Genomic DNA, 21,837 nt, shown 5'->3' with positions numbered 1-21,837 from the left:
CACCGGGAGCCCGACGTGGGATTTAATCCCCGGTCTCCAGGATCGCGCCCCGGGCCAAAGGCAGGCGCCAAACCGCTGCGCCACCCAGGGATCCCATATTTTATTTATTTTAAATAAGTACTTGTCTCTCCTTATGGAACTGTTCTAATTTTTTTCTTTTTTTTAAAAAAATTATTTATTTTACTCATGATAGATACAGAGAGGCAGAGACATAGGTAGAGGGAGAAGCAGGCTCCCCCTGGGGAGCTCGATATGGGACTCAATCCTGGTACTCCGGGATCACGACCTGAGCCAAAGGCAGATGCCCAAACACTGAGCCATCCCTGGATGGCTACTAGATTTCATCCCCCTACTAGATTTCTTTTCTTTTCTTTTTTTTTTTTTTTTGTAAAAATTCCTTCTAGTTTTATTGAGATTTTTTTAATAAATTAATTTTTTATTGGTGTTCAATTTGCCAACATACAGAATAACACCCAGTGCTCAACCCGTCAAGTACCCCACTCAGTGCCCGTCACCCATTCACCCCCTTCCCCCGCCCTCCTCCCATACCACCACCCCTAGTTCGTTTCCCAGAGTTAGGAGTCTTTATGTTCTGTCTCCCTTTCTGATATTTCCCACAAATTTCTTCTCCCTTCCCTTATATTCCCTTTCACTATTATTTATATTCCCCAAATGAATGAGAACATACAATGTTTGTCCTTCTCTGATTGACTTACTTCACTCAGCATAATACCCTCCAGTTCCATTCACGTTGAAGCAAATGGTGGGTATTTGTCGTTTCTAATGGCTGAGTAATATTCCATTGTATACATAAACCACATCTTCTTTATCCATTCATCTTTCGATGGACACCAAGGCTCCTTCCACAGTTTGGCTATTGTGGACATTGCTGCTAGAAACATCGGGGTGCAGGTGTCCCGGCGTTTCATTGCATCTGAATCTTTGGGGTAAATCCCCAACAGTGCAATTGCTGGGTCGTAGGGCAGGTATATTTTTAACTCTTTGAGGAACCTCCACACAGTTTTCCAGAGTGGCTGCACCAGTTCACATTCCCACGAACAGTGTAAGAGTGTTCCCTTTTCTCTGCATCCTCTCCAACATTTGTGGTTTCCTGCCTTGTTAATTTTCCCCATTCTCACTGGTGTGAGGTGGTATCTCATTGTGGTTTTGATTTGTATTTCCCTGATGGCAAGCGATGCAGAGCATTTTCTCATGTGCGTGTTGGCCATGTCGATGTCTTCCTCTGTGAGATTTCTGTTCATGTCTTTTGCCCATTTCATGATTGGATTGTTTGTTTCTTTGGTGTTGAGTTTAATAAGTTCTTTATAGACCTTGGAAACTAGCCCTTTATCTGATACGTCATTTGCAAATATCTTCTCCCATTCTGTAGGTTGTCTTTGAGTTTTGTTGACTGTATCCTTTGCTGTGCAAAAGCTTCTTATCTTGATGAAGTCCCAATGGTTCATTTTTGCTTTTGTTTCTTTTGCCTTCGTGGATGTATGTTGCAAGAAGTTATTGTGGCCAAGTTCAAAAAGGGTGTTGCCTGTGTTCTCTAGGATTTTGATGGACTCTTGTCTCACATTTAGATCTTTCATCCATTTTAAGTTTATCTTGGTGTATGGTGAAAGAGAGTGGTCTAGTTTCATTCTTCTGCATGTGGATGTCCAATTTTCCCAGCACCATTTATTGAAGAGACTGTCTTTCTTCCAATGGATAGTCTTTCCTCCTTTATCGAATATTAGTTGACCATAAAGTTGAGGGTCCACTTCTGGATTCTCTATTCTGTTCCATTGATCTATGTGTTTGTTTTTGTGCCAGTACCACACTGTCTTGATGACCACAGCTTTGTAGTACAACCTGAAATCTGGCATTGTGATGTCCCTAGATATGGTTTTCTTTTTAAAATTCCCCTGGCTATTCGGGGTCTTTTCTGATTCCACACAAATCTTAAAATAATTTGTTCTAACTCTCTGAAGAAAGTCCATGGTATTTTGATAGGGATTGCATTAAATGTGTAAATTGCCCTGGGTAACATTGACATTTTCACAATATTAATTCTGCCAATCCATGAGCATGGTATATTTTTCCATCTCTTTGTGTCTTCCTCAATTTCTTTCAGAAGTGTTCTATAGTTTTTAGGGTATAGATCCTCTACCTCTTTGGTTAGGTTTATTCCTAGGTATCTTATGCTTTTGGGTGCAATTGTAAATGGGATTGACTCCTTAATTTCTCTTTCTTCAGTCTCATTCTTAGTGTATAGAAATGCCATTGATTTCTGGGCATTGATTTTGTATCCTGCCACGCTACCAAATTGCTGTATGAGTTCTAGCAATCTTGGGGTGGAGGCTTTGGGGTTTTCTATGTAGAATATCATGTCATTGGCGAAGAGGGAGAGTTTGACTTCTTCTTTGCCAATTTGAATGCCTTTAATGTCTTTTTGTTGTCTGATTGCTGAGGCTAGGACTTCCAGTACTATGTTGAATAGCAGTGGTGAGAGTGGACATCCCTGTCTTATTCCTTATCTTAGGGGAAAGGTTCCCAGTGCTTCCCCATTGAGAATGATATTTGCTGTGGGCTTTTCGTAGATGGCTTTTAAGATGTTGAGGAATGTTCCCTCTATCCCTACACTCTGAAGAGTTTTGATCAGGAATGAATGATGTATTTTGTCAAATGCTTTCTCTGCATCTAATGAGAGGATCATATGGTTCTTGGTTTTTCTCTTGCTGATATGATGAATCACATTGATTGTTTAACGAGTGTTGAATGAGCCTTGTGTCCCGGCGATAAATCCTACTTGGTCATGGTGACTAATTTTCTTAATGTACTGTTGGATCCTATTGACTAGTATCTTGTTGAGAATTTTTGCATCTGTGTTCATCAGGGATATTGGTCTGTAATTCTCCTTTTTGTTGGGGTCTTTGTCTGGTTTTGGGATTAAGGTGATGCTGTCCTCATAGAACAAATTTGGAAGTACTCCATCTCTTTCTCTCTTTCCAAACAGCTTTAGTAGAATAGGTATGATTTCTTCTTTAAACGTTTGATAGAATTCCCCTGGGAAGCCATCGGCTCTGGAGTTTTGTGTCTTGGGAAGTTTTTGATGATGACTGCTTCAATTTCCTCCCTGGTTATTGGCCTGTTCAGGTTTTCTACTTCTTCCTGTTCCAGTTTTGGTAGTTTGTGGCTTTCCAGGAATGCGTCCATTTCTTCTAGATTGCTAATTTATTGGCATATAGCTGTTCATAATATGTTTTTAAAATCGTTTGTATTTCCTTGGTGTTGGTAGTGATCTCTCCTTTCTCATTCATGATTTTATTAATTTGAGTCTTCTCTCTCTCTTCTTTTTAATAAGTCTGGCTAATGGTTTATCTATCTTATTAATTCTTTCAAAGAACCAACTCCTGGTTTTGTTGATTTGTTCCACAGTTCTTCTGGTCTCGAATTCGTTGAGTCCTGCTCAAATCTTTAACTCTCTTCTGCTGGGTGTAGGATCTCTTTGCTGTTTCTTCTCTAGCTCCTTTAGGTGTAAGGTTAGCTTTTGTATTTGAGTTCTTTCCAGTTTTTGAATGGATGCCTATATTGCGATATATTTCCCCGTCAGGACTGCTTTTGCTGCATCCCAAAGATTTTGAACGGTTGTATCTTCATTTGCATTAGTTTCCAGGAATCTTTTTAATTCTTCCTTAATTTCCTGGCTGACCCTTTCATCTTTTAGCAGGATGGTCCTTAACCTCCACGTGTTTGAGGTCCTTCCAAACTTCTTGTTGTGATTTAGTTCTAATTTCAAGGCATTATGGTCTGAGAATATGCAGGGGACGATCCCAATCTTTTGGTATCGGTTCAGACCTGATTTGTGACCCAGTATGTGGTCTATTCTGGAGAAAGTTCCATGTGCACTTGAGAAGAATGTGTATTCAGTTGAGTTTGGATGTAAAGTTCTGTAGATATCTGTGAAATCCATCTGGTCCAATGTATCATTTAAAGCTCTCATTTCTTTGGAGATGTTGTGCTTAGAAGACCTATCGAGTGTAGAAAGCGCTAGATTGAAGTCACCAAGTATAAGTGTATTATTATCTAAGTATTTCTTCACTTTTGTTATTGATTGATATATTTGGCAGCTCCCACATTCGGGGCATATATATTGAGAATTGTTAAGTCCTCTTGTTGGATAGATCCTTTAAGTATGAGATAGTGTCCCTCTTCATTTCTCACTACAGTCTTCAGGGTAAATTTTAGTTTATCTGATAGGAGGATGGCTACCCCTGCTTTCTTTTGAGGACCATTTGAATGGTAAATGGTTCTCCAACCTTTTATTTTCAGGCTGTAGGTGTCCTGTCTAAAATGAGTCTCTTGTAGACAGCAAATAGATGGGTCCTGCTTTTTTATCCAGTCTGAAACTCTGCGCCTTTTGATGGGGTCATTAAGTCCGTTCACGTTCAGAGTTACTATTGAAAGATATGAGTTTAGTGTCATCATGATATCTATTCAGTCCTTGTTTTTGTGGATTGTTCCACTGGACTTCTTCTTAAAGGGGAATTTTAAGAGTCCCCCTTAAAATTTGTTGCAGAGCTGGTTTGGAGGTCACATATTCTTTCAGTTCCTGCCTGTCTTGGAAGCTCTTTATCTCTCCTTCCATTCTGAATGAGAGCCTTGCTGGATAAAGTATTCTTGGTTGCATGTTCTTCTCCTTTAGGACCCTGAATATATCCTGCCAGCCCTTTCTGGCCTGCCAGGTCTCTGTGGAGAGGTCTGCTGTTACCCTAACACTCCTCCCCATATAAGTCAGGGATTTCTTGTCTCTTGCTGCTTTAAGGATCTTCTCTTTATCTTTGGAATTTGCAAGCTTCACTATTAAATGTCGAGGTGTTGTACGGTTTTTATTGATTTTAGAGGGGGATCTCTCTATTTCCTGGATCTGAATGCCTGTTTCCCTTCCAGATTAGGAAATTTTTCAGCTATGATTTGTTCAAATACATATTCTGGCCCTCTGGCCCTTTCGGTGCCCTCGGGAACCCCAGTTAAACGTAGGTTTTTCTTCCTCAGGCTGTCATTTATTTCCCTTAATCTGTCTTCATGTTCTTTTGTCTCTTTTTTCCTCAGTTTCCCTCTTTGCCATCAACTTGTCTTCTATGTCACTCACTCGTTCTTCCACCTCATTAACCCTCGTCGTTAGGACTTCTAGTTTGGATTGCATCTTATTCAATTGATTTTTAATTTCTGCCTGATTGGATCTAAATTCTGCAGTCATGAGGTCTCTTGAGTCCTTTATGCTTTTTTCTAGAGCCACCAGTAGCTGTATAATAGTGCTTCTGAATTGGCTTTCTGACATTGAATTGTAATCCAGATTTTGTAACTCTGTGGGAGAGAGGACTGTTTGTGATTGTTTCTTTTGAGGTGAGGTTTTCCTTCTAGTCATTTTGCTCAGTGCAGAGTGGCCAAAAACAAGTTGTATTGGGAAAAGGAGAAAAAGAGAGGAGAGAAAGAAGGAAAGAAAAGAGAAAAAGAAAAAAGAAAAAAGGAAGGAAAAAAGAAAGAGAAGAAAAACAGAAAGAAAAAGAAAGAAAGGGGAAAAAGGGTGGGGGAAGCAATCAGAAATCAAAAAGAAAAAAAAAAACACAAAAAACACGGGGGAGTATCTTCTGTTTCTGTATACTTTAAGTCCCTTGACTTCCCCTGGAACTTATCCTTCTAGCTGGTGTTCTGGGGGAGGGGCCTGTTGTGCTGATTTTCAGGTGTTAGCACTTGGGGGAGCTGCTCTGCCCCCTGCCTGGTGCAGGGCTCAGTAGGGGTTGTTTACCCCGTGAGGCCCCAGGCGGCCATCTCTGGAGCCCTGGATTCAGCTCCCACAGTAACTACAGAGATCTCAGCCTGCAGGGCCTGGAGGCTCCGAGGTGGGGGCCGCTGATCTCAGCTCGGGGCAGGAGCATCCTTGCTGTCCTGTGCCCTCCCGGCCTCTACCTGTCCCGGGGTGAGGCCGGATCCTGGGCTGTCTCCAGGCGCCCAGTGCCCCGGGGCCTGCGCGGGCCTGCGCTGTTGGATTCGCGCTCCGGCTGCGCAGCCTCCTCCTTCGCGGAGCCGCCGCCCGAGCCCCCCCGCGAGCTGCTCCCGGAGCCGCGCAGCCCCCTCCGCGTGGAGCCTCTTCGTTTGCCTGAGCCGCCTCCGAGCTGCTCCTGGGACACGCAGCCCCCTCCCCGCGGAGCCGCCGCCCGAGCCACCCCTCCCACCCCAGCTGCTCTGGGGCTGCGCAGCCCCCTCCGCACAGAGCCTCTTCCTCTGCCGGAGCCGCCACCGCTGAGCTGCTCCCAGGGCCGCGCAGCCCCACGGAGCCCCTCCGAGCTGCTCCCGGGTCAGTGCGTGCGCGCTGCAGCCCTTAGGGAGCTCAGCGCACTCTCCTGGGCGCGCAGGTGTCTGTTAGTGTCCCAGGGAGCCTGAGGGCATCCCCGCCCTCCTGGGTCCTGCTCCAACTCTCTGGGAGCCCCTTTCCGCCCGGGAAGGTTGGTGCAGCTCCTGCTTCTCTGGGACGGGGCTCTCCTGTCCTGGGGACACTCGCCCCGGCCTCAGCCTGGCTCCTCGCGGGGCCCCTCCCCCTTGGATGCCTTTTGTTTCTTTGTTTCTTTTTTCCCCATCATCCTACCTTGATAGAAGCACGAACTCTTCTCACTGTAGCGTTCCAGCTCTTCTCTCAGTAAATCTCAGGCCGAATTCGTAGATTTTCAGGATGATTTGAAGGTTATCTAGGTAATTTGGTGGGGACAGGTGATTTGGGGATCCTGCTCTTCCGCCATCTTGCCCCTCCTCCCCACTACTAGATTTTTTAAAAATTTTTATTTATTTATGATAGTCACACACACGAGAGAGAGAGAGGCAGAGACATAGGCAGAGGGAGAAGCAGGCTCCATGCACCGGGAGCCCGACGTGAGATTCGATCCTAGGTCTCCAGGTTCGCGCCCTGGGCCAAAGGCAGGCGCTAAACCGCTGCGCCACCCAGGGATCCCCCCACTACTAGATTTCAATAGAGATTTGGAGTGGGCAGTGAGACATAGAAGTGTGGCGTTCAGGGGAAAGGTATGGGCCAGGGATGTACATTTGGAAATCATCAGCATATATATGGTGCTTAAAGTGATGATAATGAGATCACCAAGGGAGTGATAGTAGCAAGAGAAGAGGTTCAAGAACTAAGCGTGGGCCAGTCCAGCATAAAACAGTTTGGGGAGGACATCACAGAAGACACTGATGATGATGAAAAACTAGTCTGAAGTATAAAAAAAAACCCTAATATTCTAGTGGTAGAAAAAGTATAAAAGGGCAGGAAGGGCCAATTATTTTCTTTTTTTCTGTTTTCATTTATTCATTTGATATTATCAGAATATCTAATATTTTTATATAAATTTTTTTTTATTGGTGTTCAATTTGCCAACATACAGAATAACACCCAGTGCTCATCCCGTCAAGTACCCCCCTCAGTGCCCGTCACCCATTCACCCCCACCCCCCGCCCTCCTCCCCTTCCACCACCCCTAGTTCGTTTCCCAGAGTTAGGAGTCTTTATGTTCTGTCTCCCTTTCTGATATTTCCCACACATTTCTTCTCCCTTAAAAGGGCAGGAAGGGCCAATTATTTTCAATATAAAATTTGAAGAAAAAGAGTTTGAAGATGCGATCTTTATCCAAATTACCAAATCTTTAAAGATTGATGCCTTTTATGGTAGCCATAATCATGAGTAGGTAATTCAAATGAAAGAATTTGACTTGTTATTTTTGTTTTAGGTGTATTTTCCAATCCTATTCTTAGTCATGGAATAATGAAGTATCCCCTCAGGTAAACAATATGATGTATAGAGTATTTTGAATGAACACTAAGGACTAACCCATTTCTATAGTGAAATAGACTACTACACACAGTAAGGATGCCTCAGAGAGTAAGTAAGGGTTTGACTCTTACTACAGAACATTTGAAGAGGATTACTTTATATGTGTGAAGAATTGTGTTTCACAAAAATATTCACCATAGAGTTCCCTTAAGTAACAGCTCCCCATTGTATATTGAATTGCAATTTTTGACTGAAAAATAACTTTTTAGGGACATAACAAGTATGAAATAGACCCACCGGTGTCTTTTGAAGGTAGATTGATAAGGGAAATCTTTTCAGAATCAGTGAATACAAGGAGATAATCTTTTAAGGGACTAAAGACTTTTTTTGGGGGGGTGGCTAAAGACTTTGGATGAAAACTTGTCAAAAGACAAAACAAGATAAATTCTTTGTACTGTCAGCTCAATTTATGTGTAAACCTAAAACTGTTCTAAAAAACAAAGCAACTGGGGGTCATGGGTGGCTCGGTCCATTAAGCGTCTGCCTTTGGCTCAGTCATTATCTCAGGGTCCTGGGATTGAGCCTCGCATGGAGCCTCACATTGGACTCCCTGCTCAGCGGGGAGTCTGCTTCTCCCTCTCCCTCTCTTTTCCTCCCTGCCTGCTTGTGCTCTCTCCCTCTCAAATAAATAAATAAATAATCTTTAAAAGAATGAATAAAAAATAGTCTATTAATTTTTTAAGTGCTCAGAATGAAAGGGTGTAATACAAAGGTGAGCAGGCACCACTGATTTGGAAGAGAAATAATGGTTTTCCCAGCTAAAAAGCCCAGCATATCAAAAAGAAATCCAGACAGTAACAGGAGTTGGCGAGGATGTGAAGAAATTGGAACTCATACATTACAGTAGAGGTTGTAAAATGGTGTAGCTCTTTTGGAAGACAGTTGGGCATTTCCTTAAAAGTATAGGATTACTCATAGGATTCACTCATGTGTGGAATATAAGAAATAGTGAAAGGGGTTATAAGGGAAAGGAGGGGAACTAAGTGGGAAAAATTAGAGAGGGAGACAAACCATGAGAGTCTCCTAACTTGGAAACAAAGGGTTGCAGAAGGGGAGGTGGGTGGGAGATGGGGTAACTGGGTGACAGGCATTGAGGAGGGCACATGATGGGATGAGCACTGGATGTTATACTATGTGTTGGCAAATCAAACTTAAATAAAAACAAATGTAAAAAATAAAAAAAGTAAAAAAAAAGTATAGGATTACCATAAGACCCAGTATTTCTGTACTCAAAAGAATTGAAAACAGGGACTCAGATACTTGTACACCAATGTTCATTGCAGTATTATTTATAATAACGAAAAGATGGAAACAACCCAAATAACTATCAATTGATGAATGGATAAACAATTTGTGATATGTCCATACAATGGCATATTCAGCCATAAAGAGGTATGAAGGGCTGACACATTGCTACAACATGGATGAACCTTGAAAACATGCTAAATGCAAAAAGTCAGATACAAAAGTCCACATATTATATGGTTCCAGCTTTATTTTTTTAAAAGCTTTTGTTTGAGAAAGAGAGCAAGTGAGCATGAGCTGGTGGGAGGGGGTGTGGGGAGGAGCAGAGGGAGAAGGAGAAGCAGAACTCTCGCAGAGCAAGGAGGCCAACACAGGGCTGGATCCCAGGACCCTGGGGTCATGACCTGAGCTGAAGGCAGATGCTTAACCGACTGAGCTACCCAGGTGCCTGTGTATGGTTCCAGTTTTAAATAGAATGTGCAGAATAGGCAAACCCATAAAGATAGAAAGTAAATTAGTGATTGCCTAAGGCTGAGGGAAATGGGGGAGGACTATTAGTGGGTATAAGGTTTCATAATAAGGTTATATGAGGTTTCATAATAAGGACATAAATAATGGCATGATAATTGGATTATGTTTGCTGGTTGCACAATTCTGTAAATATACTAAGACACATTGAGTTGTATGCTTTGAGCAGGTGATCTTTATGGTATGTAAATTACATCTCAATAAAACTTTTAAAAAACCCAGCATGTGGTTTAACTTGATTAGGATGGCCAGTGAGGAATTTCAATGAAGCTGTTTGGTCATAAAATAAAGATTGATTAAAAGAATGAATAAACTCCAGAGGATCACATGGATATTTTCCTTTAGAATCAGAAAATCCATCATGTTACCAGCAACCAGAAGATCAAACAACTGACATTTCTGATCAAATATATAGGCTATAGGGTGAAAAAACTTTGAATGTTTTTTTCCTTTCTTTTGAGAGGCTAGAGCATGAGGCAACTCAGATGATAATAGCTAATACTTATATGGATTTATTATATGTCAGATACTGTTCTAAGTGTATTGTGTTTATAAAACTTTACATTCTTTCAACCACTCTAGGAGGTAGATATCGTCCTTACTTTTAGGTGAGAAACTGAGGCACAGAGAGGTAGAATACTTTGTTCCTAGGCAATGACAGGCCCAGGATTCCAACTCAGGCAGTCTGGCTCATGAACCCATGCTTATAATCACTATGCTAGAAGTGTACTGACTCAGCCTTGTCCAGGGTCACAAAGTTTATGGCAGGTGAGCAGTAAAGAATATTGATTTCATTAATTCCCCTATCTTTATAGCACCCTGGGAGAAAGAAGGTCAATAGTTGTCGTGGTTGGTCACTCTTTGACACTTAACTGTAACACTGGCTTTAAATTATTTTTTTCTGGAGACCTGTAACTGCAAATATATAATAATATCCTTCTTATTCTCCACTTTCTACTTTTTTAAAAAAATATTTATTCATGAGACACACAGAGAAGAGGCAGAGGGAGAAGCAGGCTCCCCACAGGGAAGCCCAATGTGGGACTTGTTCCTGGATCCCAAGATCACAACCTGAACCAAAGGCACACGCTCAACCACTGAGCCACCCAGGCGTCCCTCCACTTTCTACTTCTTTCCACTCTTATCTGTTGGCCTTTTTTCTCTACATACTCTTTCCTCACCAGCCTACTTCTTCCTTCTCCAGTGTGAGCACAGTCCACCATACACACAGGAACTTGTTTTTGTTGTATGTTGTACTATTAATGGAAGAACTTGGAATTGATAGAGGTGCCATGAGTTTGAAATGGAATGATTTGGACAAGGGGCTAGATTTCTCACCTGTTCTCCTCCAGTGCAAACAAGTATGTTCTTAGGCATAGGAATAGATTTATGGGAGGGATAAGACTATGGAGGGATTAGACTATTAAGAACCTGATTATAAATACTTATTTTCTATTCACCAAAATATATCACTTAAGGGGTAATATTTTTGCTAGGCCAACCTAGTCAGTATATTGCATGTAAATTAGTCATAAAATTGCCTTTTAAAAAATATCTTCTCAGAGTAGCTACTCTGTGTTAATTTCTCCAGTTTCACTAAAGGATGTTTCTTCTCCCTGTTTACTTTCTTAGCATCAGAATTCAGTTGTATTTTGGAATGTGCCTAACTCACTATAAACACTACGCATCCTTGTCTTTCCTATTTATTTAGTAAATAAGAAAAACAATTTAATGCATCATTGTATAAGATTACTAAGGGACTTGGTGATCTTAAAGTGGTAGTTGGAATTTTGGATTATGAATCTTTTCCACACTTGAAATAACCTCATAGCCATTTGGCTATAATCTCTTGGTTTAGTTTTCTTACTTTTTTGTTTTTTGGGGGTTCTTTTGAGAGAGAGAGAAAGAGAGCAAGCAATGTTGGGGGGGGGCAAAGGGAGAAGGAGAAAAATAATATCAAGCAGGCTCCATGCCCTGCACAGGTGAATCTGTATCTCACCTGAGATGACCTCAGCCGAAATCAAGAGTTGGATGCTTAATTGACTGAGCCACTTAGGTGCCCCTAGCTTTCTTTTTAAGCCACTTCTGAGATGACATGACACCAGTTTGCTCTTCTATAGAAAATGCTTTAGTATTTGTTGAATGGCTCAGTGTGCAAATCTGTAAAAATATTGAGTGGCAAAAGCACAATGAACAGTTTTATAAGACAGTGGAATTTTACTGGGCCAACAACTTTTATCTCAGCATGTTTATCAGCTTTTTAGTGCCTTAATGTCAACAAAACTGAGACAGAACTGGAACTGATACAGGTTTATTATAGTAAATAGGAAATATGATTCAATCATTGGATTGTTCGGCAACATGCACCAAATAAAAACAAACCTAAACCAAAAAAGAGGCCCTCTTTTAGTCCTGTCCAGTGTGCTGGAGCAAATGGATCCTGCCTGATGCATTGTGTAGAAGGCATTTTAAAGAACCAGGAACTGCTTTGTGGATTAAAACAGACTCAGACCCTTAACAGCTGTATTGGTTGTTTCTAGGACTCTTCATGAGAGGGCTCTTTGAGCCCAGTGACTGATTATGGTCCCAACAGCTTGTAAATCCAGTGAACATATGGCTGGGTAGTAGCATGTTAAGCTCTCATGCACTTTACCCTGCTCAGTCGATCCATTAGGCGGAGTACATCTTTCCCTTTCAGCAACTCAGCAAAACTATGGCTTCAAGGCTTCAAGTGCATCAGGGCTGGTCTCCTGGCTCTATGTGATTATGTTTTCATATTCTCATGCCTACTTAGCATTTTGTGGTGTTGCACAAAGCAACTAACTCAGAAAACTTGAAGAATGAAAACACACTGAAATTGATAGCTGGATATTACACAGTCCATACTGATGATGTAGTTGTATTGTAAATGGTGTTCTTAAACTGCTGTGTCCTATAAGTCCAGATTTCTAAATCTATAGATTAACTCTAGCAGTAGGACATGTCAATAGGCTTCTGTTTGAAAAAACAAAAAAACAAAAAACAAAACAACTGGTTAACCCCTTGGCATGGTTTATACTTTCAGGAAGCCATGTACGTTTATTGCTTTGAGATCTTCACATCAGTGTGGTCTATTCATTTATGTCTTGCTCTTGACTTCTCTTAGCAAATATTCTAGACAAACGTTACACTTTAAGAAACGCCAGCAAAAATATAAATCAAAAATTTTTATATGTTTAATGCTCCTTGACCTAGTAATACTTCTTTGTAGAATTTATCCCAAGGAATTAAACAGATCGGTCAAAGATTTATACACAAAGGTATTTATAGTGGCATTATAATGAGAAATTGGAAATAACAAACATACAACTGTAGAGAAATGGTTAAAATATACTCATGTTGAAATAACATGCAACCATTACTAGTCATTTTTTAAAATTTATTTTAGAGAGCTAGAGTGAGTGAGCACGGGGTGGGGGGGGCAGTGGGAGAGGGAGAGAGAGACTGAGAAACTCCAGCAGATTCCTCTCTGGGCTCAGAGTCCGACAGGGACCTCAATCTCAAGACCCTGAGTTCTTGACCTGAGCTGAAACCAAGAGTTGGCTGCTTAACCGACTGTGCCCCACTGTGGGGTGGGCCCCACAAGTCATGTTTTTGAAGAAAAGTTAATTACATAGGAAAATATGCACAATATAATGTTAAGTGAAGAAAACATGGAGAATAACAGTGATCATCTCTGGATGGTACAATCATGGGTACCTTTATGATTTTCTGTATTTTCAAAAATTTCTGAAATGAACAAAAATTGTTTTAATAATCAGAAAAGAATACCAAATGTCATATATACATCAATATTTATCTCTGAAAGAAATCCCAGCAAAGCTGGGGCAATTTCAGCACCTAGCTATCAAAATATGTTTGTGGAGTAGGTAGAATGATAGATGGACAGACGAATGAATAACAGTTGACACTTGTAGGTACCATTATCGAGTTTATATGACTGCAAAAATGACAAATGAAGATTTGTTAATTCAAAGGAGAAGATTCCAGACCAGTCAGCAGTTTGAAGGATGGCATGGGAGGTACTGAAGGAGTCACAAAATAAGTGAGTGGCCAATGACAGCTAAGGAGTTGTGGTCTGGCCTTGGGTCAGTTGCTGCTCTTGTTACCCAGCTATCAACACCATGTTGCCTCTTGTTCTATGTGTGTCCTTGAAATATCTATTGTGCCTGCTATTTTCATTGGTCTCTCTTCAGTTTGGCCATTGATTGAGCAAGTGTGAATGAAATCAGTCATGAGAGTTCATTTTCCATTTGACTCAGTAAATACTTTTCCATATGGGGAGAAGATATCCCAAGGCTAACTCTGGCTGGCCAACTCTCAAAGATGGGCTTATTAAACAAGAAGGAGAGTTTGGTAGATCAGAGCAACCTGTCTCTAGCACTCAAATGCGCCTGTACAGAGGGCTGTGTGTTCTTATGTTCTTAAGAGTTGTCCTCTGAAACAGGTGTGCTATGCATAATGTCAGCTATCCAAAGAATTAGTAGAAAACTTAGTCATGTCACACAGTTTTTATAACAAATTCATAAGCTCTTTATGGTAATTATAAATGGGACTGACCTGCATTCTGTCCTACAAGGTCTTAATATCTTTTGGCTGTTTTGATCAAATTGCTGAACAGGATCTGGCTTCTTTGCCAGTTCATCAGGAGACAACATTGGATGTGTGAATGAAATCTAAGTGTTTCCTCTCCAGTGCATTCCCTTATCTGTGCTGGGACCTGTGTCAAAGAGAACCATTAGACTTTTGCATAGCATTCTGTACCTCTGCTCCTGGTGACTTATTAAATACCATGTTCATAATTGCAGCTACTCTTAAGTGTATGATAATAGTGCCTTGATGTATCTGCTGTCTTTTGATCCTGCTAAGGTATTAGATTTACTGTTTGTCTTTTTCAACCTGAGTCCTCATTCATTTTCAAAAACATTCAGGGGTTGAGTAATTCACAGTTTGGAGCTAACTGTCCTTGTCTTAGAGGCCATAGTATCTACAGAAATGCCAGACTCCCTAAATTGGTCAGCTGAATATTTAATTCTTCAGGATTTTTAAGGATGAGGAAGAGAACATTTTCTGAGCACTAACCAGGTGCTGTAGTTTACTAGGCATTTTCCCATACATTATCTGAGATAATCCTCTCTATAATCATATAAGGTAGGCATTATTACCCCAGTTTTACAAATGAGGAAGCTGTAGCTTTGGCAGTTTAAATAGCTGAATCATAGTCTGAATACTGGTCTATTGGACTTCAACGCCTATGACTTTTCCACTCAACATACTGCCTCCCAGGGATAGCAAGGTTTCTTACACTGGACCTAACAATACAACAGTCACATTGCTTCCCCTCAGCTCCTTTTTCTTGTAACTAATTTCCATTCCACTTTGCTTGTATTACCTTGGCAAGATCAGTCATCTGCATCAAGGTCAGGAAATTAAACTTTGAACCACCAATAAGGAGGGCATGGATTTGAACCAGCTTCCCATCTTGTCCCCAAACCCAGTTACTGTTTGTGTTCTGTGTAGTTCCCAATAACTCAACCCAGTCCAAGAAGGTGTCTTATTGCTGGCATAAGTGGTAAATTCTTGGTGCTCAGCACTTCAAAGCACGTTGGGTTCTATCGTCCACTTGAAAGCCAAGAAGTTCTTCAGTTATGGGAACATAAAGCCTGCTATGGTCAAGGCAAGCATGGCCCTCCTCTGGGACAGAGTGGTAAATGGAGCAACTGCAAAAAAATAAATTCTACCAAAGGAGGGTTGATATGTATTAGAATGGATCAGTGAGCAACAGGCCATTTGTGCTGAAGGTAGAGGGTGAAAATAGAAGGGACTTTTCCAGAGTATGGAAATGGAAAGGAATGATCATTAACCTCTAAATGACTGAGGAAAGCCAGCTGGGAGTTCATCTAAGACTGAAGGGGAATTAAAACCCAAGTGCAAAACATCACAATGTGGTGCTATCCTGTGGAGAGGAGGATGGCCAGATTCCATCCTGGTTCTGAACATTTTAGTTTCAAATTTGAATGAAAAATTTCATGGGTCTCTTGGCTTTAGCCTTTACACATTAGGTTCAAATGCATCCTCAGGCCATCGTTTTGAACATACCAAGGGGTTAACCTTCCAAGGTTGTTTTGGCACCAAATCCCAGACAAATTTAATCTTTTCTGTATTGGTTTCTTCTTGCCTTCTTTGGTTGTCCACTCAGCAGCTTTCTAGGGAAATAATCTAGTTGAGGGCCTTAAGAGGCAAGGTTTCTAGGAATCCACTGTGGCGACCAGGAGGTTAAGGAAAGGGTTACAGGGAAGCTCAGGAAGACTGAGCATATTTCCCACATTTCTTCCTCAATCTGTTCTTGAATTTCTGCTGCCAGGGTTGCCCAGAGGGAGCCTGGCCATAATTCCCAGCTGCCAACAGCCATTTCCTGTACCCACAGAAAGCAGGATGAGACACTATTTCCTCGGCTGGTTTCCTGGGACAGGTCGGGGGCATCCTCTTAGGCTACTGAGTTTCTTAGGAACATGCGGATTTAAGAAGGTCAAGCTCAGACGGGAAAAAGTGGGCCCAGTGTGGAGAGCCTGGAAGTGCCTTTCTTGGCACATACCCCTTTTTCCTCTGCCTTCTCTTCCAGTGTCTCAGAATTTGTGGTTCAGCACTGTCATCAGCAAGTAGCTACAAGTGACATAAGAAGCCAACTGAGAGGACGGAGCACCGAAGAGAAGAGCGGTTAGATTAGGAGGGACAGTAGCAGAAATAACCACAAGATTGGCCATTTCCAAAGAAAACAGTGTTTTGAATACCATGAAGTGTGAAAGAACACAAGCTGTAGAATCCAATCCAGGTTTCTACGTTTTAGGCAAGTTCACTACCTAGAAAGTCTGATTTACATCAGGGAGGGCAGGACACCTCACTTTACCATAGTCAGTCACTATAGTAAACAGTTAAGAGGAACAATCTCATTTCTCTAGTGCTGTGCTGTCTGCTATGGTAGCTACTAGTCATATGTGACTACTGAGCATTTGAAATAGGGCTACTTTGGATTGAGATGTTCTGTAAAGGTAAAATACACACCAGATTCAGAGATTTAGCATGAAAAACCTAGTGCAGAAATTTTTATATTGATTACATACTGAAACCATGTTTTCGGTATATTGGGTTAAATGAAATATTAACATTAATTTTGCCTGGTGTTTTTCTTCTTTACCTTTTTTCAACATGGTTACTAGAACATTTAAAATTATATTTGACTGGCATTATATTTCTGCTGGGGAGTGCTGCTCTAGTGCATTCAAAAATAGGATTTGATTTTTTTAGCATCATTTCAGTAGTACATTTCTTTAAGGAAGTATACCTGTACAGGAGAAACAGACTCATTACAAAAGAAGGATAGGGAGAAACAGGGATTTGCAGATGAGGAAATTGATTCTAGAAGAAAGTTAGCACCCTGTCTCAGTTCCTCTCAGTCTGGGATGAAGGTGGTTGGCTGCCTGAAGCAAGTGCTCTCATTCCCTAGCTCCATCTAATTTCCTAGCTGGGGCCCAGACAGGGGAGGGAGAAGGCACTCTAAAACTCCTCTGCCCTTACCGTCTTAGCCATCAAGCTGTGAGTGGGAGATAGTGGCGATAGGACAGAAATTTTCCCTGGGCCTCTCAGGGCGACCAGCCCTGGCTGAGAGAAGGAGAAGGCATGAAGTGAACCCCTTCTTCACTCCCAGGACCATCTCGTAGAGCTGCTGCTGCACCTCTTTCTGCCAATAGGCATAGATGAGTGGGTTGAGCAGGGAGTTGCCCACACCGAGCAGCCACAGGTACCGTTCCAGCACCAGGTAGAGGTAGCACTTCTGGCAGGCCACCTGCACAATGCCAGTGACAAGGAATGGGGTCCAGGACAGAGTGAAGCTCCCAATGAGAACAGCCACGGTGCGAACAGCCTTAAAGTCACTGGGAGTCCGTGGAGGCCGGCATGCTCCAGTCCCGGCTCCTGCTTGTTCCATCTTTCGGATCTGCTGGCTGTGCATGGAGGCAATCTTGAGCATGTCGCAGTAGAAGAAGACAAAGAGCAGCAGGGCTGGGAAGAAGCCAACGCAGGAGAGGGTCAGCACAAAGCGTGGGTGAAACACAGCAAAGAAGCTGCAGGTACCGTGGTAGGTAGTCTGCTGGAATACGGGGACTCCAAGTGGGAGGAAGCCAATGAGGTAAGACACCAGCCACAGCCCACCAATGCAGGCTCCCGCCATGAGCCCATTCATGATCTGGAGGTAGCGGAGGGGCTGCTTGATGGCAAGGTACCTGTCAAAGGCAATCAGCATGACTGTCAGGACAGAGGCAGTGGCGGAAGAAGTAACAAATGCCATCCGAAAGCTGCACAGGGTCTTCTGTGTGGGCCGAGCCGGGGTGGAGAGCTGGTCTGTGACCAGGCCAGAGATGGCCACACCAAGCAAGGTGTCAGCCACAGCCAGATTCAAGGTGAAGCAGAGACCGACACCATCATTCTTGTGTATCAACAACAGCACAGCCACGGCCACTAGCACATTAACAGCAATAATGAGGGAGGCCAGGACAGCAAGGATCACTCCAAATGGGAAAGATGACTCCATGTCTTGAAGTGGTAGGACTTCCACTTACCAGGGCATGCTGGCTCTCTGGCTCAGATTCTCATGGACTAGGGGAGAAAGAGGTGGGTTCAGAGCTGTAGCACAGGTCTGGCCACCACTGGCAGTACAGGCTGGCAGCTTGCCATCTCTGAGATCCTGCTGGTCACGAAGAATCCCTCACCCCCTCTCTTTCAGTCCTCGGCCTCTTGCCTCTCCCACTCTCTGAAGGTGACAGTCCCAGTGCGGACCTCCCCCTGGGCCTTGAGCTAGTCCCTCCTCCTCCAACAACCAAGTTACTAGACAACTCCTGAGTACCTGGTACATACTGTCTGGCCAGACTATCTTCCTTCATTTATGCTTTGAGGACTTTTCTTTGGAGGGACTGGGGCACTCATCAAGTCTCCTGTCTGGCAAAAGATATAACAGACTCTAATCACACTTTTTCTTCCTCCATCGCTTTATATGAAACTTCCCCTTCTTTTCCTCAGCCTCAACTAGCTTAACAACTAATCTCAGCTTAATTTAGTACTTGCTTCATAATGAATTCTCAGTCAATACTATTACTGCTTTCAATCAAGCAGGATGATCATAATCAGTTGAAGTGAGGGCAGGGCAGGCTATTTCAGCGCCCAGCATACTTTCAGGGGAGTTACCACACATTTAAGCTGCTTTTTAAAAAAATCTTTTGCTTCCTAACACCTCATATTCTAATTCTCTCGAATAGGATGTGCTGTTCCCCTCTTATCCATCAGAACTCAGCTGATTCCGAAGGGCAGGAACACGAAAGGAGAAACTTGTGAATGGTGGTTATTCAGTTTAGAATAGAGCCTATTCCCTGTCTAAAGCTGCTATCTTTGGCTATACTCATTGAAAACATGTCCCTGATCATAAGTACTGGCCTCCAACCTTTCGCTTTTTTTTTTTTAAGATTTTATTTATTTATTCCTGAGAGACACACAGAAGCAGAAACATAGGCAGAGGGAGAAGTGGGCTCCCTATGGGGAGCCCAATGCGGTACTCGATCCCAGGACCCCGGGATCATGACCTAAGCCAAAGGCCAATGCTCAACCACTGAGCCACCCTGGCACCCTTAGCCTTGTAATTCTTGATCCTGCAGACCCAAGATCTCCCTGAGATGTGACAAAAGGAGGCGGGCTGCATCCTTGAGGGTATCTGTTCTGTTTGATCATGGAAGTTTCCATTTCCAGGGTGGACAGCGTTAGGCTGAAGGGTTGCAGTGTTGCTGAGACAGGTGAGATGGGCTCAGGCAGGGCACTCCTATTTTAGGTTGTATATCCATTTGTTCGGGTACATTAGAACTAACCTTTTGCCTGCTACTCTCGGCTACCAAGGAGAGACGGGTGGGGAGAAGAGTGGTTTGAAGCTTATTTACTCATTTCAGGTGAGAGCACAAATGGGAAAGGTTAGTGTTTTAAGTGAGGGAGTGGAGAGCAAGGTACAGGGTTGGAGGCAAATATTATATTCCAGTATGTTTTGACAGTCAGAGAGGTCCCGTGACAGATGTCTCTCTCACAAAGGATTGGAAGGTCTGTGGCATGGGGACTCAGTATTTCATCTGCCAGTCTAAGAACAGTTCTTTTCCTTTGGTACCCCTGTTAGGAAGCTGACTTCGGTTGCATAGCACCTGGCTTCATTTTATGCCTGCATGTAAGGCTGTGCTCGTGTTTCCAGAGCTTGGAGTCAAGATGGTCCTTCTGAAGCCCATGCTCAAACTTGAGAGTGTGTCAGAGTCCCTCGAAGGGCGTCTTAGCATACAGGTTGAGGCCTCACCCCAAGGTTTGATTCTTTATTCTGGGGCAGGCCTGAGAATCTGCATTTCTGACAAGTTTGCAGGTGATGCTGATTTGGGGACCCCATTTGGGAACCACTGCTCTAGTGAAATGGTTCTTAACCTTGGCTGTGCTGTGGAATAACTTGGTGATTCTGAAGATATAGATATTTGGGTCATACACCAAGAGGTTCTCATATCATTAGTTTGGGGTGTGACCTATGCATTTGGGGCTTGGGAAGCTCCTCATGTGATTCTAATGTCCTGCCAGGGGCAAGAAACACAGGCGGCTGGAGTCAGGACACCTGGGATCCAGCCCAACACAGTCTCTGTGATTTTGCTTGGACAAAATCTGACTTAGCTTTGGCTTCCTAGTGTGTAACACGGGGACAATAGCCCCTATGTCACAGAGTTGTGGGGATGACAGAATGAGGTATGATGGATATTTTTTAAGTAATCTGGACACTCAGTGTAGGGCTCGAACTAATGACCCTGAGAACAAGAGTTGCAGGCTCCATAGAATGAGCCAGCTGAGTGTCCCTGATGTATGATGGATATTAGAAGGCTTCATGAACTATAAAATGCTACATAGGTATTTTTATTAAGTGTCTTCTAGTCTCTTGTTAATCAAAGTGTGTTTCAGATCAGGAACACTGGTATGACCTGTGAGCTTGGTAGAAATGCAGAATCTTAGGCCCTGCCCAAGATCTACTGAAGCAGAGTCTGCCTTGGAACAAGATCTCCAGGTGATCTGTAGGCACATTAAAATTGTCCTTTCCTCCTTCTCACTCTCAAGTGCCTGGTATATTAGTTTACTTTTGCTACAGTAACAAACCGCCACAAACTTAGTGGCTTAAACAATGTAATGGTATTATCTTACCCTTCTTGAGGTCAGAAGTCCAAAACAGATCTTACAGGGCTCAAATCAAGGTGTTGGCAGGGCTGGATTCCTTTGGGAGGCTCTAGGGGACAGCTTCCTTGCCTTTTTCAGCTTTTATAGGCTGCCTGCATTCCCTGGCTCATGGCACATCACTCCAACCTCTGCTTCTCTCTGACCCTCCTGCCTCCCTCTTTTAAGGTCCCCTGCGATTATACTGAGTCTACCTGGATAATCCACGATATCCTCCGCATGTCAAGATCCTTAACTCAATCACATTTGCAAAGTGATTTTTACTGTGTGGGGTAAAATATTTACAGGTTCTGGGGATTAGGACATGTACATCTTTGGGAGGAGGCATTTTTCTGCCTACCACACCAGTCTTCTCTGCTGTCTTTTCCCACCATCCCCTAAAGATGCTCTTCTCAGTGTAATCTTCCTTTATGTGTGTCCTAGACATTTATTTCTTCTAGCCATCAATGCTCTCTTGTTTTCTGTCTTGTCCTCTCAGGCACCCACAAGCTGATTTAAACTAATCTCATGGGCATGGCGTACCTGAGTCGCTCAGTGGTTGAGTGCCTGCCTTCGGCTCAGGTCATGATCCCGGGGTCCTGGGGTGGAGTCCCACATCAGGCTCCTCGCAGGGAGCCTGCCTCTGCCTATGTCTCTGCCTCTCTCTGTGTGTCTTTTATGAATACATAAAGTCTTAAAAAAATAAACTTACCTCAGCAGCCTTGAAAAGTAGTGATCTCCCTGTCATTGGAAGTATGCAAGCAGAGCTTGAATGCTCACATGTTGGGAGGGCCTTAGAGGGAATTCCTGCAGTGGTGTAAAACATCTGCAAAACATTGTTATTCCCATTGAGCTGGCTTTAAGTCCCTATGCAGCCTGTTTTTGATGGGACCATAG

General features: G+C 42.9%; 2 protein-coding genes across 3 annotated transcripts in view; one reads left to right on the top strand and one right to left on the bottom strand.

Moving 5' to 3' along the window:
• SLC25A14 (solute carrier family 25 member 14) overlaps positions 1 to 16,847 on the top strand; it is a 52,893-nt gene extending 36,046 nt beyond the window's left edge. For both annotated transcript variants that reach the window (XM_077889641.1, XM_077889638.1), the window contains one exon: positions 16,301 to 16,847. In XM_077889641.1, the coding sequence (XP_077745767.1) occupies positions 16,301 to 16,351 (51 nt within the window). In that variant the 3' untranslated portion in view covers positions 16,352 to 16,847. The remainder of the gene's footprint in view (positions 1 to 16,300) is intronic.
• On the bottom strand, positions 13,049 to 18,761 carry GPR119 (G protein-coupled receptor 119). Its single transcript, XM_077889642.1, has one exon. It carries the CDS (start codon positions 18,263 to 18,265, stop codon positions 17,258 to 17,260), a length of 1,008 nt encoding a protein of 335 aa, XP_077745768.1. The 5' UTR covers positions 18,266 to 18,761; the 3' UTR covers positions 13,049 to 17,257.
• Between the last annotated feature and the right edge of the window lie 3,076 nt (positions 18,762 to 21,837).

The sequence above is a fragment of the Canis aureus genome, chromosome X (assembly GCF_053574225.1).
Source record: "Canis aureus isolate CA01 chromosome X, VMU_Caureus_v.1.0, whole genome shotgun sequence".
NCBI classification, from domain to species: domain Eukaryota; kingdom Metazoa; phylum Chordata; class Mammalia; order Carnivora; family Canidae; genus Canis; species Canis aureus.
Note: the sequence above shows the minus strand (reverse complement) of the source record. Positions and strands in the feature narration are given on the sequence as shown.

Coding starts and splice junctions, on each gene's coding strand:
- GPR119 (XM_077889642.1), bottom strand. CDS start 18,265: ATGGAGTCATCTTTCCCATTTGGAGTGATCCTTGCTGTCCTGGCCTCC.